General features: G+C 38.0%; 2 protein-coding genes across 3 annotated transcripts in view; both read left to right on the forward strand.

Annotated features, from left to right (window-relative positions):
- Window positions 1-1,589, forward strand: part of LOC127809778 (histidine kinase 3-like) — a 7,572-nt gene extending 5,983 nt beyond the window's left edge. Inside the window, exons 10-11 of one of the 2 annotated variants that reach the window (XM_052348849.1) lie at window positions 643-991; window positions 1,149-1,589. In XM_052348849.1, the coding sequence (XP_052204809.1) occupies window positions 643-931 (289 nt within the window). In that variant the 3' untranslated portion in view covers window positions 932-991; window positions 1,149-1,589. Of the gene's footprint in view, window positions 1-642; window positions 992-1,127 lie in introns of both variants that reach the window. The other variant, XM_052348848.1, reaches the window with a different exon arrangement.
- A 929-nt stretch (window positions 1,590-2,518) lies between these two features.
- On the forward strand, window positions 2,519-16,227 carry LOC127810004 (nuclear transport factor 2B). Its single transcript, XM_052349219.1, has 2 exons — window positions 2,519-3,008; window positions 15,790-16,227. Exons 1-2 carry the CDS (start codon window positions 2,712-2,714, stop codon window positions 15,862-15,864), a joined length of 372 nt encoding a protein of 123 aa, XP_052205179.1. The 5' UTR covers window positions 2,519-2,711; the 3' UTR covers window positions 15,865-16,227.
- The last annotated feature ends 167 nt before the right edge of the window (window positions 16,228-16,394 follow it).

The following is a 16,394-nucleotide window of genomic DNA, read 5'->3' on the forward strand; positions in this document are numbered from 1 at the left end:
AAACGTGAAAATCTGAAGTGATTACAATTTGAATTGCTTCTCTTAAAACACGGTTCACTTCAATTTGTCTGGTGATTTAGCAGTTTAAAACGATGCAAAGGTTTCTTCTTATTTATTCCCCCTAGGCCTATGATTAGGATTTCAATGGGAAGGAAAACAAAAAGAAAATAAAATGAACTTACTCATACATGTACGATTTTACTTGCACATAAGCAAATTTATATTTCTTTCCTTTGCTTTTCCTTGCACAAATTATAGTTTTGAAAGTAGGATTAAAGTTCTCTTGGGAGGGAAAAAATTGAATACAATGAACTAAATCCAGAGAGTACAGAGTTTTGGCACAGGAAATGCAATAGACGGGCTGCAATGCTCGAGGAAATTTGTTTTAGCATGAATTTTTGAAGACAAAAATGGACTGTGGTAAATGTATACCATTTTAGAGCATACATATACCATGGATCCATTCCCGTTCTGCATTATGTATAAATGTTATTCTGGGTAACACAGATTTAGATTGTCGTGATGTGTGTGCCATACATGTTCCATATATGTTCTTACGTACATATATAGTAGTTCTCGTTGTTCTAATTTAAGTGTCAAAATAATTTTTTTCCTGAAGCCCACTGAATATCCTCTGCACAGGTTTCAAGCTACTGCATGTATTCGAGACATGGAATACAACTTCAGCAGTTGCATTCCACGTGGAGAGCAATCTGTGGAAGCCTACAGTAACGGTTCCAATTGGCATGTGCCAATTCTTGCTATGACTGCAGATGTAATTCAGGCTACACACGAGGAATGCCTAAGGCGTGGAATGGATGGATATGTTTCAAAACCTTTTGAAGCCGAACAACTTTATCGGGAAGTTTCCCGCTTTTTCTATACTGGATTGGGTCCGAGCTCTTGCAGAGGGCCTGCTGGTGATCAATGACTTATTGTGCATGTTTTGCACACTCTAAAATGCTGAAATAGGTTGCCCTTTTTACCAACCGTAAGTTCCGTTTCTTTTTTTCAGTTTTTTTCTCGAGGCTCAGTGAGCTGTACCACTTTGCAACAGCAATCATTTCATTGGGATGATAGTGTTTGTCTCGCCTAATAATGTGTTATTTTACGCCAAATTCATGCAGTTGTTTATCATTGTCCCGCAGCATTATAGGAAGATTTTTCAGTTCAACCAGCTTAAGGGCACAACAATGAATCAATCTTCTTCACTTGGTTATGCTTCTACTTGCCAGCAGGTCAGAGTCCCTTTCGCCCTTGACTCGTCGATATCACCATCCTGGCATCGAGGTTGTTCTGGACTTCGGTGCATCACAAACTGAAAACTGCTATTATTCCAAGAGTTGATGCGTTTTTGGCTGTCTCAATCAAGCTCAGGAAGATCTGCATTTACAGAGATAGGTTTAGCTTCTTGTTAGTATTTAGTAACAGGAGTGGATTGTGTATATTGTAGATTGAATAAAAACGAACGGCATGCACTCACAGTAGCAGCCAATACTTGTCATTGGTTTTGTACTGGACAATACAAAAGGCTTGCTCAACCCAACTGATGTAATTATCACACAGAATCAAATTAAGCAAATTTCACATTTCTTGGATCGTTTATACAAAATTTTAAGGGTATGAATGATATATGGCGGCTTCCTTTATGGAGCATTGGGAGTCTAATTTACTCACAGCACCTTTATTTCTTATGTATTTTGATATGTAAAAAATAAATATAAAAAAAGGGAAATTTGAGTTTTGAGTTGTGCAAATAAAAAATTATCCTGTTTGATTTATAAAAATAATTTTTTTAACTAAAAAAGTGAGAAAGGTTGATACTTATATGATCTCACCTTAATTTTTTTTAAATTTCTTCAAAACCTATTTAAAACATCTTGCACTAAAGATGTATTTTTTTGTATTTAGCACCACTCCTACTTTTAAGAGATTTGATAAAATACATTTTTTTTTTCATTCATCTTACAATTTTTTTTTTTTTATTTATAAACAATCTTTAACTTAGACATTATAGGTCTTTTTGGGAAAGGTCTTGGGACAACCTTCCTTATAGGTTTATTTTTTAAGGCCACAATAATCAACGAAGTAATTCTAGGAGTTCAACAGTCACCCAACAATGATTGTCATGCACGTCGGTTTGCTTTTGATTTTTGATGATAACTTTCTTATTATAATTAAATCTATTATATACAAATTATTTATCATCGAAATATAAACTCACAACTATTAGTCATTTTAGTTGACCAATAGGATAGTTAGAGCCATATATTAAGATTAGAATCGAAAAAATAATTAAAAGGCCATCTCATTTATTTTATCATATCACTTTAAAAATATTATATCTTAGTTATTTTAGTATTTAAAAATCATTGCTAATTTTCAATAATAACAACAATTATAGTAATGAATGAATTTATTTAGAGTTTGACGTGGGTTTTAAGTTTTTGAGTTTAATTGAGCTACCCCCAACTCATAAGAGGAGGCGCGGCAATGGACACTAGAACTCAAAACCCTAATGCTTGTTGGAAGTTGACTGGGACTAAACGGGTACCCCGGGCCAAGCGCAAGGGCAAGGGCAAGCGCAAGCGCAAGCGCAAGTTAAACCAATTTTTTTCTTCCATTTTCTTCTATCCCATCTTTCTCGCCTTTTCTCCTCCTAAGAGGACCTTCGTATGTACAGAAAAGCCGTCGTCCATTGAGCGGCGGCGATGGACCCAGACGCGGTGGCGAAGGCGTTCGTGGAGCACTACTACACGACTTTCGACTCGAATCGGACGGCGCTAGCGAATCTCTACCAAGACTCGTCGATGCTGACCTTCGAAGGCCAGAAGATCCAGGGCTCCCCGAACATCGTGGCCAAGCTCACCAGCCTCCCCTTCCAGCAGTGCCAGCACAGCATCTCCACCGTCGATTGCCAGCCCTCCGGCCCCGCCGGCGGCATGCTTGTCTTCGTCAGTGGCAACCTCCAACTCGCCGGCGAACAACACGCCCTTAAGTTCAGCCAGGTATTGTTTATATATATTTATATAGATTTATGTATATGAATTCGATAATTCTATCTGTCTGTGTGCGTTTATGTTGTATCGTTGTGATCAGTGAAGTTTGTTGTGAGATTGGTTGATCCTCGTAGTTATTTCCGTACATAAGAGTCTCTAGAGGCTAAAGGACTGATTTGACACGACAGCCTTTTCCTGGTGTGGTCGTATAGATTTTTGACTGTACAAAATATTTTCTGGCACTTATTAGGATTACTTATAGTTGCGATGTTTAGGGTTAAGCATTATTTCACTCGGAACTGGAACGGGAAAATTTTGATTGATGATCCGATAGTTATGTTGTATTTATGTTATTGATTGCTAAACGTGGTCGCTATTTGTTTTTCAATTGTGTGTGTGTTGGGGAGAGTACTCTGATTAACGCATTTGTTAGAAAATCTATGCTTTTGCACTTGGTTTTGGTTTCCTGATCTCCTCGAGATCACCCACTGATGTCTTGGCCTTTCTAAGGTTCCAGTTGCCATTGGGTATCCCCATCAAATGCAGTCCTATTGTCTATGTCCAAAGGGTGAGAATTACACAAAACCTTAGTTGAGGGGGAGAGAATCACTCGCTAACAGGCTCTTCCTCAACAGTTCTATGCACAAAAAAGTTAGGAAAATGTCCTTAAAGAGATTAGTTCCCATACCACTTGTCTTCGTCCCTGTTAGAGTTTTGTCTAGAGTATTGAGGCAGCGACAACAGTGTTTTTATATAGCTTGTTATGCGATTTTAGAGGGTAGATGTTACTGTTTTGCCTAAAGTAAAGCTGGATTTATTGAAGAAACCAGAAAGAATTGAAGATGATGTGGCAGCAGTTAGATAATAGGACATAAATGTATCTAATTGCTTTAGTAAGGGTAGTTTAGACTTTATGTAAAGTTAGTTATCTCCCTTAGATATTTCCGCCTCCCTTAGTCTATATATAGAAGGGTGTGGAGGCCGGTTTTCATCATCAATCAGTCATATTCTTTATTCCTTGGGTTCGGGTACAGTGAGAGGCGTGAGAGAGAGCTGGTTGTTTCAAGTTCTTGTTAGCTTCGGTTGAGTATTGTATCCGAGAGTAAAGGAAGAGGGAAGAGGGGAATTCTTGTACTGGTTTCAGACTTGTTTCTAGTGGATTGTTTGCTTCTTGGATTGCTGGATGTAGTGCCATGTAAATGGCATGAACCAGGGTAAATTGTGTGTGCTGCAATCTGGTTTGATTTCTCCTTTTTACATTCTGTTTTTATGTTCTACTTTCAGTATTCATTGTTGTTATTGAATCGGTGAGTTTCTTGAGTGATTATAGTCTCGGTTTTTACAGTAGAGATAGGCGATGGACTCTCTTGTAAATAGCTGTCAAGTTAGGGGTAAAATCGGAAATATCCATTCTTTAATAGCCTAGGAATTGCCGCCCTAAATGTTCTATAAATAGAGAAGGAGGGCTAGGCATTAGGCACATAATTCAATTGTTTCTCGAGAAAGCTTTGAGAGAGGAAAGGCTGTGTTTTAGAATAGCTTTTGTAATCTTGAGAGAAGGCTTGTAATCGAGGGGGTGCAACTGATGTACTAGTATAATTCTTTATGAATCAAAGAAGGCTGCTCTTGGAGGGTTCTTAAGGCTGGATGTAGTGTCAATTCAATTGGCATGAACTGGGATAATCTCTGTGTTCTTGTGGGTGTGTGGTTCTTAAGGCTAGATGTAGTTTATTAGAGAGTCTTCATATGACAAAAACCTTGTCAAATAGGTTGTATTTAAAGGCAAAGGTTTTTACATTTAAAATGCAAGAAGGGTGGAAACTAAATAATCACATAGATGAGTTTAATAAACTATGTCTTAACTTAGAAAACATAGATATTAACTATGATGAGGAAGATAAAGCCCTTGTATTATTGCATTCTTTTCCAAGAACATATGAAACCTTTGTTGATATATTAAAACATGGTAGGGAAAATTATCCCTAGAAGATGTTTTCGGGGCATTGAACTCTAAGGAATTGCAACATGAATTAGAAGGAACAGGTTCAGCCGGGGATGTCCTAACCGCTATAAGTAGGACTGAAAATAGAGAATTTAAATCTAAAGGGAAGTCTAGGTCCAAGTCTGGGAATGATAGGAAACCAATGAAGTGTTTTCACTGTCATGAGGAGGGCCACATCAAAAGAAATTGTCCAAACAAGAAAAAGGAATCCCAAGAGAGAACCACCCCTGAATGTTCAAACACCATGTGTGGTTTTGCCTATGAGAGTGCGGATGTCCTATAGTTTTTCTAAATATGCAGAAAAATAGCATAGGTCCTAGGTTTAGGGTGTACTTCTCATAGGAAATGGGTATTTATCCATAGAGACATGGTGGAGGGGGAAATGGTTTGTCTAGGTACCAAATTAAGGTCAAGGGAATTGGAGATGGGAGAAATTAGGATGCATGGTGGCATGGTTGTTAAACTCCTGATTTTACGGGTACGATTTTACGATTTTTTGTACCGAAAACCCTTATTATTTTACGATTTTGAAGTTGAATCGCACTCGATTTTACGATTTTACATGTCGAAAACCCTCTTACGATTTTACGATTTTAACAACCTTGCATGGTGGAGCTGTTCCAAATATTAGAAGCTGTAAAATGAAGCCTAATGTCCTTAGGAGAATTTGATAGAAAAAGATATTCTCCTATAGAGGAGAATTGAAGTCCTAAGACGTTGCACAAGAATCTTTTAAAGAGATGGAAGCAACCCTCAAGAATGGAGGTTATGTGGTGCATGCTTGCATTTTTATGTGGATAAGCTGCAGCCCTAAGGAAAGCCTAGGATAAGTTAGGCAGTGTCATTTGTTGAGGATAGCTCACATGTTGAGCAAGAACTAAGAAAAGGTATCTAAGGCTAGGGATATTAGGGGAGGGAAAAGTTTATAGGTATAAGGGAATAGGAACCATGTAGTTTGGTAAGATTACCAAATGTAGAAGTCTTCAAACCAGACCTTGTATATGTCAAAATCCCATTAGAGATCAGTTTTTAGGATCTAGGGGGAACCTATCTAGGCCTTGTCTCATGGTGGAGCTAGGTGAAGTGAACCTAGTGGAGATGGTGTGTCCCTAAGAATTCCCAAGCGTATACGAGCTTGCTGGAATTGAATATAATTATGCTGGAATTGCTTCTGGTGTGAAGGGTTAGGTGTTGTGGAGTTGTAGAATAGGTATGCTTAGGTCTTCTAAAGTTAAGGGAACTTACCTATGAGGGAAAACTCTACCAATAGGACATGAAATTAGCTGATGTTAAGGGCAAGGGATGGAATCTGGAATGCTGTGTAAAGGAAAAACAGCAAGGAGAATTCTTTGGGAATGTCCGAAACTAGCCTATGAACCAGGGTATAGCAATAGGAAAATTTGAAAAAAATTTTGGTCATATTTATTGTGTAAGCTTGGGCTGGATTGTCAGAGGGAGGAAGCTAGTGTTTAAGATAGCTTTGGCTCTTGCAGTGAGGGTCCTTGTGAACAGTGAGGGAAAATGGTGTGTGCAAGTGTTATCTTGTATGGTGTAGCCATTGTTGATCAAAGTCCAGAATAAGCAAGGAAAGGGAAATAGAATCATCAAGCTGATAATGAGCAAGGGAGTAGAAGGTTTAGAGTGTTGCCTAGGATGAAGAATAGGTAGACACCATGGAGAGACCAATCATATTGGTGCTAGGAATGTATCCATTAGGAAAACCCCTTGAGGAGGTCGATAATGTAATGAGAGTTGCAGGTTTAATTAAGTGCAGTTGAAAGTATTGTCTAAGGTGATCCATTGTTGAAATTTACAGCATTGATTTAATGTCCTTAATGTTTGTTTTGTGTTTTGAATGATCAGGTATATCATGCTGGAACCAAAAGGAAGAGCAGGCCAAGGCTTTGATGGACAAAGAATGAAATGGATCATACTCAAGATAATGGTGGAGAATTGTTAGAGTTTTGTCTAGAGTATTGAGGCAGTGACAACAGTGTTTTTATATAGGTTATTATGCGATTTTAGAGGGTAGAGATAGGTGATGGACTTTCTTGTAAATAGCTGTCAAGCTGGGGGTCAAATCGGAAATATCCATTCTTTAATAGCCTAGGAATTGCTGCTCTAAATTTTCTATAAATAGAGAAGGAGGGCTAGGCATTAGGCGCATAATTCAGTTGTTTCTCGAGAAAGCTTTGATAGAGGAAAGGCTGTGTTTAGAATAACTTTTGTAATTTTAAGAGAAGGCTTGTAATCGAGAGGGTGCAATTGATGTACTGGTATCATTTTTTATGAATCAAAGAAGGTTGCTCTTGGAGGGTTCTTAAGGCTGGACGTAGTGCCAATTCAATTGGCATGAACCAGGATAATCTAGGTGTTCTTGTGGATGTGTGGTTTGCGTTTCTGTTTGTGTATTCTTATTCTTTTAATTCTGTTTCTGTGTTTTATTTTCTGTTAACTCTTTTAAATATGTTCCTAAGATCAAATCCATGAGTGTGTGAGAGTAAGTGTGATAGAATTTCCTGTCCAAGAAAATAGTTCCAGGGACCCTAGTTATAACAGTCCCATTGCCCACTTAGAAATGGATGAAGTTAGAACTGCCTCCCCTCCCCCTGAGGGTTCCGAAGTCCAACCCCATTAGGAGAAACAATCCTCCTTGTATGCCAATTCCTCATGCACACATACTCTCTATTACTCTTCTTCATTTCCCAATCAGAATTGCCAAACTCATTTATCTAGAGGGGCTTTGTTAAAAGTACTTATTGTTTGATCCCCGCCACCCAACCCTCATGTGGAAGACAAACTTGATCCAACTAAATGGTAATTAATTTGTCACTAAACCACTCAAAAGGAAGTGTTTTTAGGCTTCTATGTCCTTTTAACAATAGAAGCATGAACCATAAATATGAAAAAGGTAGAAGTACTAAGGTTCGACAAGGAGTTTTAGTGAGGGTCATTCTACCTCCCTTAGGAAGTTATTACCATTTCCATGATACTTGATTTCGCTCACATCTCTCAACATTTTGTTTCAAGCCTCTTTAAGACTTGAAGGTAGATCTCAAAGGAAGACCAAGATAACAAAAGGGAAGAGAACCTACCTTACAACATTAATGTCAAAGACATCTCCCATGTCAGCACCTTGAAGTTGACAAGGGCTATTGTAGAATTCTTCTAAGAGAATTCTAAGATAATCTGAGAAGAGAGAGAGAGAGAGAGAGAGGAATCTTTACTCATAACGGGGCTTGGGCCTCCTTACATATTTATAGTTAGTTAGGGGTGCCTTCTAGAAGGTATACCCAATAAGCATAGCCGGTAATTGCCTTGGTACAACCTGGACAACTTACAAAATTTGGGGTATGGACTATCCTACCCTTAGGAACGTGACAATATACCTCTCCCCTTAAAAACTGTTACGAATATCAGAGGACTCAAGAGAATACCAAAACAAATTCAATCTCAAATAATTTGAAATACCATTGATGGCCAGAAGCATACACATAGATTATAAACATAAACCGAAGGAAATAAAGAAGAGGCCGATGATTTACTATGGTTCACCCCAAACTAGGGCTACGCCCACGTTGAGTTTTGGTGAGAAAACCTCATTGCATTATATGAGAAATGGAGATTGCACTCTCAAGAACAACTAATAAACAGTCCTTGTACATCATTGGTTTGCTAACAAAAATGCCCCAATTATCACAAATATAGATTAGAGGCTAAGACTTATCTAACCAGAGAACAAGGAAGATGAAACATATACAGAGCATTTATAGAGCAAAGCGAAAGGAACCCCCCAAAAAACCCTCGGCCAAATTGACTCCCCTCTTTCTTTCCTTTTTTCTCCCATAACGCTTCAAATCTCGATGCGAGAGATAAATAGTAGATCTAGACGGTTGGGATTGAGCTTCATAAAGGTAAGATGAATGGTCAAGATTTGATCGTGCAACACGATCAATATTCCAACTGAAAAGGCAACCAGGTGCCATCTGGAGAAGAGGATGGTTGCCACGTGGCCATCCTGCAGGCGCCACACGGCAGCCTGCGGTTGCCAAATGTGGCCCTCCAAACCTTTAACCAAACGACATCGTTTGATGCTTCACCGAACAACATTAATCTCCACCTTGAAGCATCAAACTGAAGGTGAACTCACATTCCCATATTTGTGCATCATGCTTAAATTCTCACCTTCACTACTCGTGTTGGTTGTTTGATCAACCAACTTCGACATGTAGCAAGTCTAAGCAATGCTTGAACTTGGTTGTAGTCAATACCTTTGTTCCCATGTCGACTGGGTTATCTTCGGTAGGCACCTTCTGAATATTCACAATGCCATTAGTTATTAAATCTCTTACATAATGATATCTTACATCCACATGTTTTGTTCGTTTATGATACACTGGATTCTTGGACAGGTGAATTGCATTTTGGTTGTCTGAAAATACCACCACTTTGCTTTGAAGCAAGTGGATCTTTTTTATAAGGCCTTGAAGCCATACAATCTCTTTGAAGGCATCAATCACATTCACATATTCTGCCTTAATGGAAGACAGCGCAACTAGAGACTGTAACTGTGATTTCCAACTGATGCAGTTTTCACCCAAAATGAAAAAGAAAGCAGTAGTAGACTTCTTTGAATCTCTATCCCTTGCAAAATCAGAGTCTACGAAACCTACAAGATCAAGTGTATCATAGCTCTTCTTATAACTTAGACCAACGTTTATAGAACCATTAATATACCTTAGCAAATATTTCAAAGCATCCCAATGAGGTTTTCCAGGATTTGACATAAATCTACTAAGTAAAAAAATTGAATATGCAAGATCAGGCCTGATACTAATCATTGAGTTATATAATGGTTCCAATTGCATTAGCATATGAGATATTTTCCATTTTGACAATTTTTGAGTTAGATGTAGGGCACTGAGATTTAGTTAGAACAAAATGTTTAGCTAAGGGAACACTTACAGTTTTGCAGTTATGCATGCTGAATTTGTGAACAGCTTTTATAAGATAGTCATGCTGTTGAATTTTCAAGCTGAATTTACTTCTATCTCTCTTTATTGTCATTCATAAAATTTTCTTAGCAGGTCCTAAGTCTTCATATCAAAGTTTGTATTTAACATTGATTTTAATTCACTAATTTTTGACTTAGACTTGCTAATTAACAGAATATCATCTACATACAACAATAGATAAACAGGAATATCAGAGAGCATGAAGTAAAAGCAGTTATCATATTGCATTCTAATAAAACCAATCCCTAGAACAAAGTTGTCAAATTTTTTACACCATTGTCTTGGGAATTGTTTTAAACCATACAAAGATTTTTTCAACAAACATACATGCTCAAGCTTAAGAGGATCAATATATCTAGTTGGTTGTACCATATAAATATGCTTTTCAAGGTCGCCATGCAAGAATGTTGTTTTAACATCTAATTGTTCTAGTTCCAAATCAAATTGAACAACAACAAGAAGTATCATGCAAATTGTTTTAACTTAACTACAAGTGAAAAAATTTCATTGTAGTCTATACCCTCCCTTTGTGTAAAACCCTTAGCCACTAATTTAGCTTTATATCTAATTGGGTCAAAGGGAGACATACCTTCCTTTAGCTTGTACAACCATTTGCACTGGATTAGTTTTTGCTTCTCAGGTCGAGGGACCAATTTCCAAGTACCATTTGCCATGAGAGAGGACATTTCCTCATCCATGGCTTGCTGCCACTTGTTGCAATCTTGGGAGCTGATAGCCTCCTCATACGTGGATGACTTATTGCTCCTTAATTCTATTCTTGCAACTAATGTACAGTAAATCAAATTTGAATAAGCATACCTTGTAGGAGGTCTTATAACCCTCATGCTTCTGTCTCGGGCTAATTGGTAGTCATTGAGGTTTTGTTGAGGAGAGTCATGGTGGTCCATCTCAATCTTAGGGTCATCTCCTTGTTCCTCTTGATCATTATTATGATAAGAGGTATGATCCATATTAGACATGGGCAAGGGAACTCCTCCTTGATTAGGTACTAGAGGGGCAGGAGCAACTGGCAAGTCGTTACTTCCTGTAGGTTGCTCCACCTGAATCTGAGATCCTCCTAAAATGACAAAATCATCTGGTTTTTTGTGTGTTGGTTTCCTTTGTATTTGATGATTTACAAGGGAAAATGGCCTCATTAAATATGACATCTTTGCTGATAAGAATTTTTACTCCACCTAAATGTCTATCCCATAGGCTATAGCCTTTAGTCCCTTCTTGATAACACACATTTACACATTTTATGGACCTAGGTTCTAGTTTTCCTTTAGATTGGTGAGCATAAGCTTCACAGTCAAACACTCTTAGGTAATTTAGATTTAATTTCCTATCAGTCTATTTTTCTTCAGGGCATTTAAGGTTTAATGTTGTTGAGAGGCTTCTATTTACTAGGTGAGCAGCAGTTGAGAGAGCCTCTCCCCAAAAGGACTTAGGTATGCTAGAGGTGAATAAAAGACACCTAACTTTTTTAAGTAGGGTTCGGATCATTCTTTCAGCTACCCTATTTTGTTAGGGTGTATTCCTAACTGTTTTATGCCTAAGTATACTCTTGAGTATTACAGAATTCATCAAACTCTCCGTTGCAAAACTCTAGACCATTGCCTATTCATAGAATTTTAATCTTTCTATTAGCTTGGTTTTCTACCATGGTCTTTCAAGTTTTAAATTTCTCTAGAGTTTGATATTTAGTTTTTAATAGAAACACCCAGACCTTCCTAGTGAAATTATCTACAATAGATAGGAAATATCTTTTACCACCATGAGTAGGAATCTAAGAAGGTTCCCATAGGTTTGCATGCAGGTATTCTAGGCATGTCTTTGCCAGGTGAGTTCCTCTATGGAAGCTCAGCCTGTGTTGTTTACCCAGAACACATGACTCATAGAAATCAAGGGACTCTACAGGCACTGATCCAAGGTAACCTTGGTTTGAGAGTGCCTGTAAACCTTTCAGGCTCATATGACCAAGCCTCAAGTGCTATAGCTCTGTCTTATCAGTGTTAGCAATGCAGGCAGAGGGATGATAACAACCATTCAAAACATACAAACCATTTTTCTTAGCACCAGTTAAGATTAAATCATTTCCTTTAAATACATGCATAGAACCATTTTCAGCTCGATAAAAAAATCCGAACTCATCTAAGGTACCAAGAGAGATCAAGTTTCTTATATGTCACCAATACCTTGAACACTACAAGAATGGTTGTTTCCTATATAAACAGTTCTAGTTTCTCCGTTATTAAAATTTTGAAACCATTCAATGTTAGGACACACATGAAATGAACAACTAGAGTCCATAATTCATTAATTATCAACAGAGAAATTAGATACAGTGAGTACTTTAGCCAAACAATTTGAACTATCAGCAGTTATGGTCACATTCCCCCCTTGTCTTTGTTTTCTGATAAAATCATAGCAATACTTCTTTATATGTCCCTTATTCCCACAGTAATAACATTTCCATTTGGTTTTTTTTTGCTTTCCTTTCTTTTCTTTCTTTTTACCCTTTAGCCTTGACCCACCAGATTGATCAGTGTTTCCTATGTTATACCTTTTATCATTTTTACCCTTTACAAACAAGTTATTGCTCGATTTCTTAGATGTGCTTAATTCCAATTCCCTAGCCTTAATGCTAGAAATTACAAGATCCAAACTAGGTACAATACCAGTATATCGTAAAGCATGCTTAACAACATTATAATCATCAGGTAAACAATTCAATAAAATCATAGCTTTACTGGTATCACCTAATGCTTGATCAGTACTTCTTAATAACAATGTAAGTCTAGTAAATTTATCAATGTTTTCATCCATAGACTTAGAGATTTTCATCTTAAAATTAAACATGCCTTTCAAATAAACCAGATTAGGTGCAATCATAATAGAATATAGAGAATCAAGTTTATTCCAAAGGTCAAGAGGGTTAGTCATACCGTCTACCTTTCTGATTACACTGTCACCCAAATAGAGAAATATCAAATTAAATGCCTCCTCTCTGATCTCAACGGTCCTAGCAAGCTATTCTGTGGACCATTTTCAAACATCCGGTTCAAGTGCTATCAACACCTTATGATGAGAGAACAATACTCTCATTTTCTTTTTCCACCTTCCAAAATCACCTTTGCCATCAAATTTTCTGATTTCAATTCGGGTAGATGCCATCTTCGCCTTGCACGAAGGTAACCTAAGAGACTCTAGACTCTGATTGAGACACACACAACAAACACCTGCTGATAGAGACTCTTAGAAACTCTAGAGAAAATAAACTACACGAACAAATGAAACCCTAGATTTGAATCGACCAGATTCGGATTGAACTTTTAACCCTAGGAGACAATCTTAATAATTGTGCTTTGATACCACTATTATGAATAGTAGAGGACTCAAGAGAATACTAAAACAAATTCAATGTCAAATAATCTGAAATACCATTGATGGCTGGACGCATACACAGATTATAAACATAAACTGAAGGAAATAAAGAAGAGGCTGAGGATTTACTGTGGTTCACCCCAAATTAGGGTTATGTCCACGTTAAGTTCCAATGAGAAGAGCTCACTGCACTATATGAGAAATAGAAATTACAACCTCAAGAACAACTCACAAATACTCTCTGTACATTACTGGTTTGCTAACAAAAATGCCCCAATAATCACAAGTACAGATTGGAGGCTAAGACCTATCAAACCAGAGAACAAGGAAGATGAAACATATACAGAGCATAATCATAGGGCTTCTTGCCTCTACTACAAGTGTTTCTCTACTGCCAATTCCACATTGGAGTAGTGCATAACCGTAGGTATCATTGGGGGTTTGTAGTTAAAACAAGGCCTCGAATGGGGATCTTTTTAAGGAACTGTGGTAGTTGGAATTATACCACCACTGAGCAAGTGGTAACCACTGGTTCTAACTCTTAGGTTTAGAGAAACATAGGCACTTGAGATAGGCTTTGAGACACTGATTTACCCTTTCAGTTTGCCTGTCTGTCTCTGGGTGATGAGTTGTTGAATGCAACCCCACTCCTAGCTACCTGAATAATTCTTTCCAGAAATTGTTAGTAAACACCTTATCCCTGTCTGATGTGATAGACATAGGCAACCCATGCACCTTCACTACTGAATCCAATAGTAACCTAGCTACTTCAGGAGCCATGAATGGGTGAGCTAGGCTTAAAAAGTAACTGAATTTTGTCAATTTGTCCACCACCACAAATATGGTGTTCTTTCCTTTAGACTTGGGTAGTCCTTCTACAAAATCCATGGAGATCTATGCCATGCTTGCTCCGATATCTCTAGGGGTTGAAGCAAGCCGAGGTATGGAACTTGCTCATGCTTACATCGTTGGCAAATGGAGCCCCCTAACACAAATTTGGTCACGTCTTTCTTCATCCTTGGCCAATGGAATAGTTGCCTCTCCTTATTGTAAGTAACATTTAGGCCAGAATGCCCTCCAATTGGGGAATTGTGCAGAGCTTGTAGTATCCTCATTTTGAGTTGGTTGTCATCCCCAATCATTAGCCTTCCCTTATATCTCAACAATCTTGCCTTTAGAATATACCCCTTGTGATCGGTTGGCCCTGCTGCCAGTTGGGTTTGTAGATCCTTGGCCCATGGTGTTTGCTCATAGCTGGCTAACACCTCTTTTACCTAATCAGGTACTACAGCTGAGATAACTTGACACTCCCCTACTTCTTTTCTTGATAGTGCATCAGCCACTGTATTCTCTTTCCCCTTCATGTATTGGATTGTATAATCCAATCCTAATAGCTTAGTTACCCCTTTCCTTTGTAATTGCGCATGCAATCTTTGCTGCATAAAAAATTTAAGGCTCTCGTGGTCTGTTTTGATAATGAACGAATTCTCCTCCAAATAGTACCTCCATTTCTCCACTGCTATGAGTACTGCTATAAGTTCCTTCTCGTATATGCTCAGCCCCAAGTGTGTTGGGGCCAGAGCCTGACCGAGGAAAGCTATGGGCTTGTTTCCTTGTACTAGTACTGTCCCTGTTCCTGTGTCACAGGCATCAGCAAGTCTCCAGAATGGACGGTTTGGTGAAATTAGGCAAGGCTAATATGGGTTCCTGGCTATCTCTGCTTTAGCATTCCATTCAAACCCATTTTCCTTTAGCAGTTAAGTCAGGGGCTTACTGATAGTTCCATAGTTCCTAATGAACTTCCTGTAATATCCTGTCAACCCCAAGAATCCCCTCAATTCCTTTACTGTCTTTGGTATTGGCCATTCTACCATGGCAGTGATCTTCTTGGGATTTGTAGTCACTCCCTCCCCAGTGATGATGTGCCCTAAATAATCCACCTTCCCCTTGGTGAAGATACACTCAGACTTCTTTACAAACAGTTGGTTAGACCTGAGGATTTGGAAGATAGTTCTTAGGTGGTTCAAGTTTTGTTCAAAAGATGGGCTGTATACAAGTATATCATGAAAGAAGACAAGAATGAACTTTCTGAGGTAGTAGGGGTTAAAAAAAAGTGGTTCCTTAAAATACCTGAAGTTTTTTATTTTTTATTATTTGTTTATTTATTTATTTGGATTTACACTCGTTGGCATAATCTTCAGCTTTTACTTCCATTTGTTACCTACATAAAATATTCCGTGTCTTCTGACAGCCTATGAACTGTTGAATTTAAATTAGGCGGGAGGTACTTTCTTATGAATTCTGTCCCCTTTTTCTTTTATTATTGTCAATGGCTAGTTTATTATTCTTCCTAATTGAATTTTCTCTTCGCATGGTATTGCACCAGATGTTCCATCTGATGCCTACACCACAAGGTAGCTTCTATGTGTTGAATGACATATTCCGACTGAACTATGCATGAAGACGAAGGGTTGGGAATGCATGATTCATTCCCCCCCTCCTGAAAGACTGACGGGCTTCATGTTTGTTTGGTTCCAGACTTCCGAGTTGGAAAACTTGTGATTTCCCGTATGTTCCATAATTAAGACGTAGCTTTGTTTGTTTGGATTGAATTGATGAAAGTTGATTGCTTTTCACAACTGCTTGGGCTTCTTTGTTCGGACTGTTATTTGGTGCTGCTGCAAGCTAAGTTCATGACTCCCTTGTTATTTGGTGATTATCCTTCTTGTTCATAGTTCTGTTTCCTGGTTTATTGATAACACACAATTTGATTTATGCAGGGACTAAGGTCTTATGTTTAATTAAATTCTCTTTCTTGTTTAAATCATACTTCAAGCGATGTTTATTTTTTATTTTTATATTAAAAAGAGTGGTAGGGATCTCAAGAGACCACAGCAGGGTTTGAGTAGTGAATTGTACTCTTGCTTCCTTTTTAACTGTATGATGCAAATTGGTAGCTTTGGGTACCATAGTATTTCCCCATTTCCTTTC

This window comes from Diospyros lotus, chromosome 9 (genome assembly GCF_014633365.1).
Source record: "Diospyros lotus cultivar Yz01 chromosome 9, ASM1463336v1, whole genome shotgun sequence".
Lineage (NCBI taxonomy): Eukaryota > Viridiplantae > Streptophyta > Magnoliopsida > Ericales > Ebenaceae > Diospyros > Diospyros lotus.

Excerpts from the sequence above, each read along its gene's own strand:
- LOC127810004 (XM_052349219.1), top strand. The coding sequence starts at position 2,712 with ATGGACCCAGACGCGGTGGCGAAGGCGTTCGTGGAGCACTACTACACG. Across the intron at positions 3,009-15,789 it reads ACGCCCTTAAGTTCAGCCAG|ATGTTCCATCTGATGCCTAC; the intron begins GTATTGTTTATA and ends GTATTGCACCAG.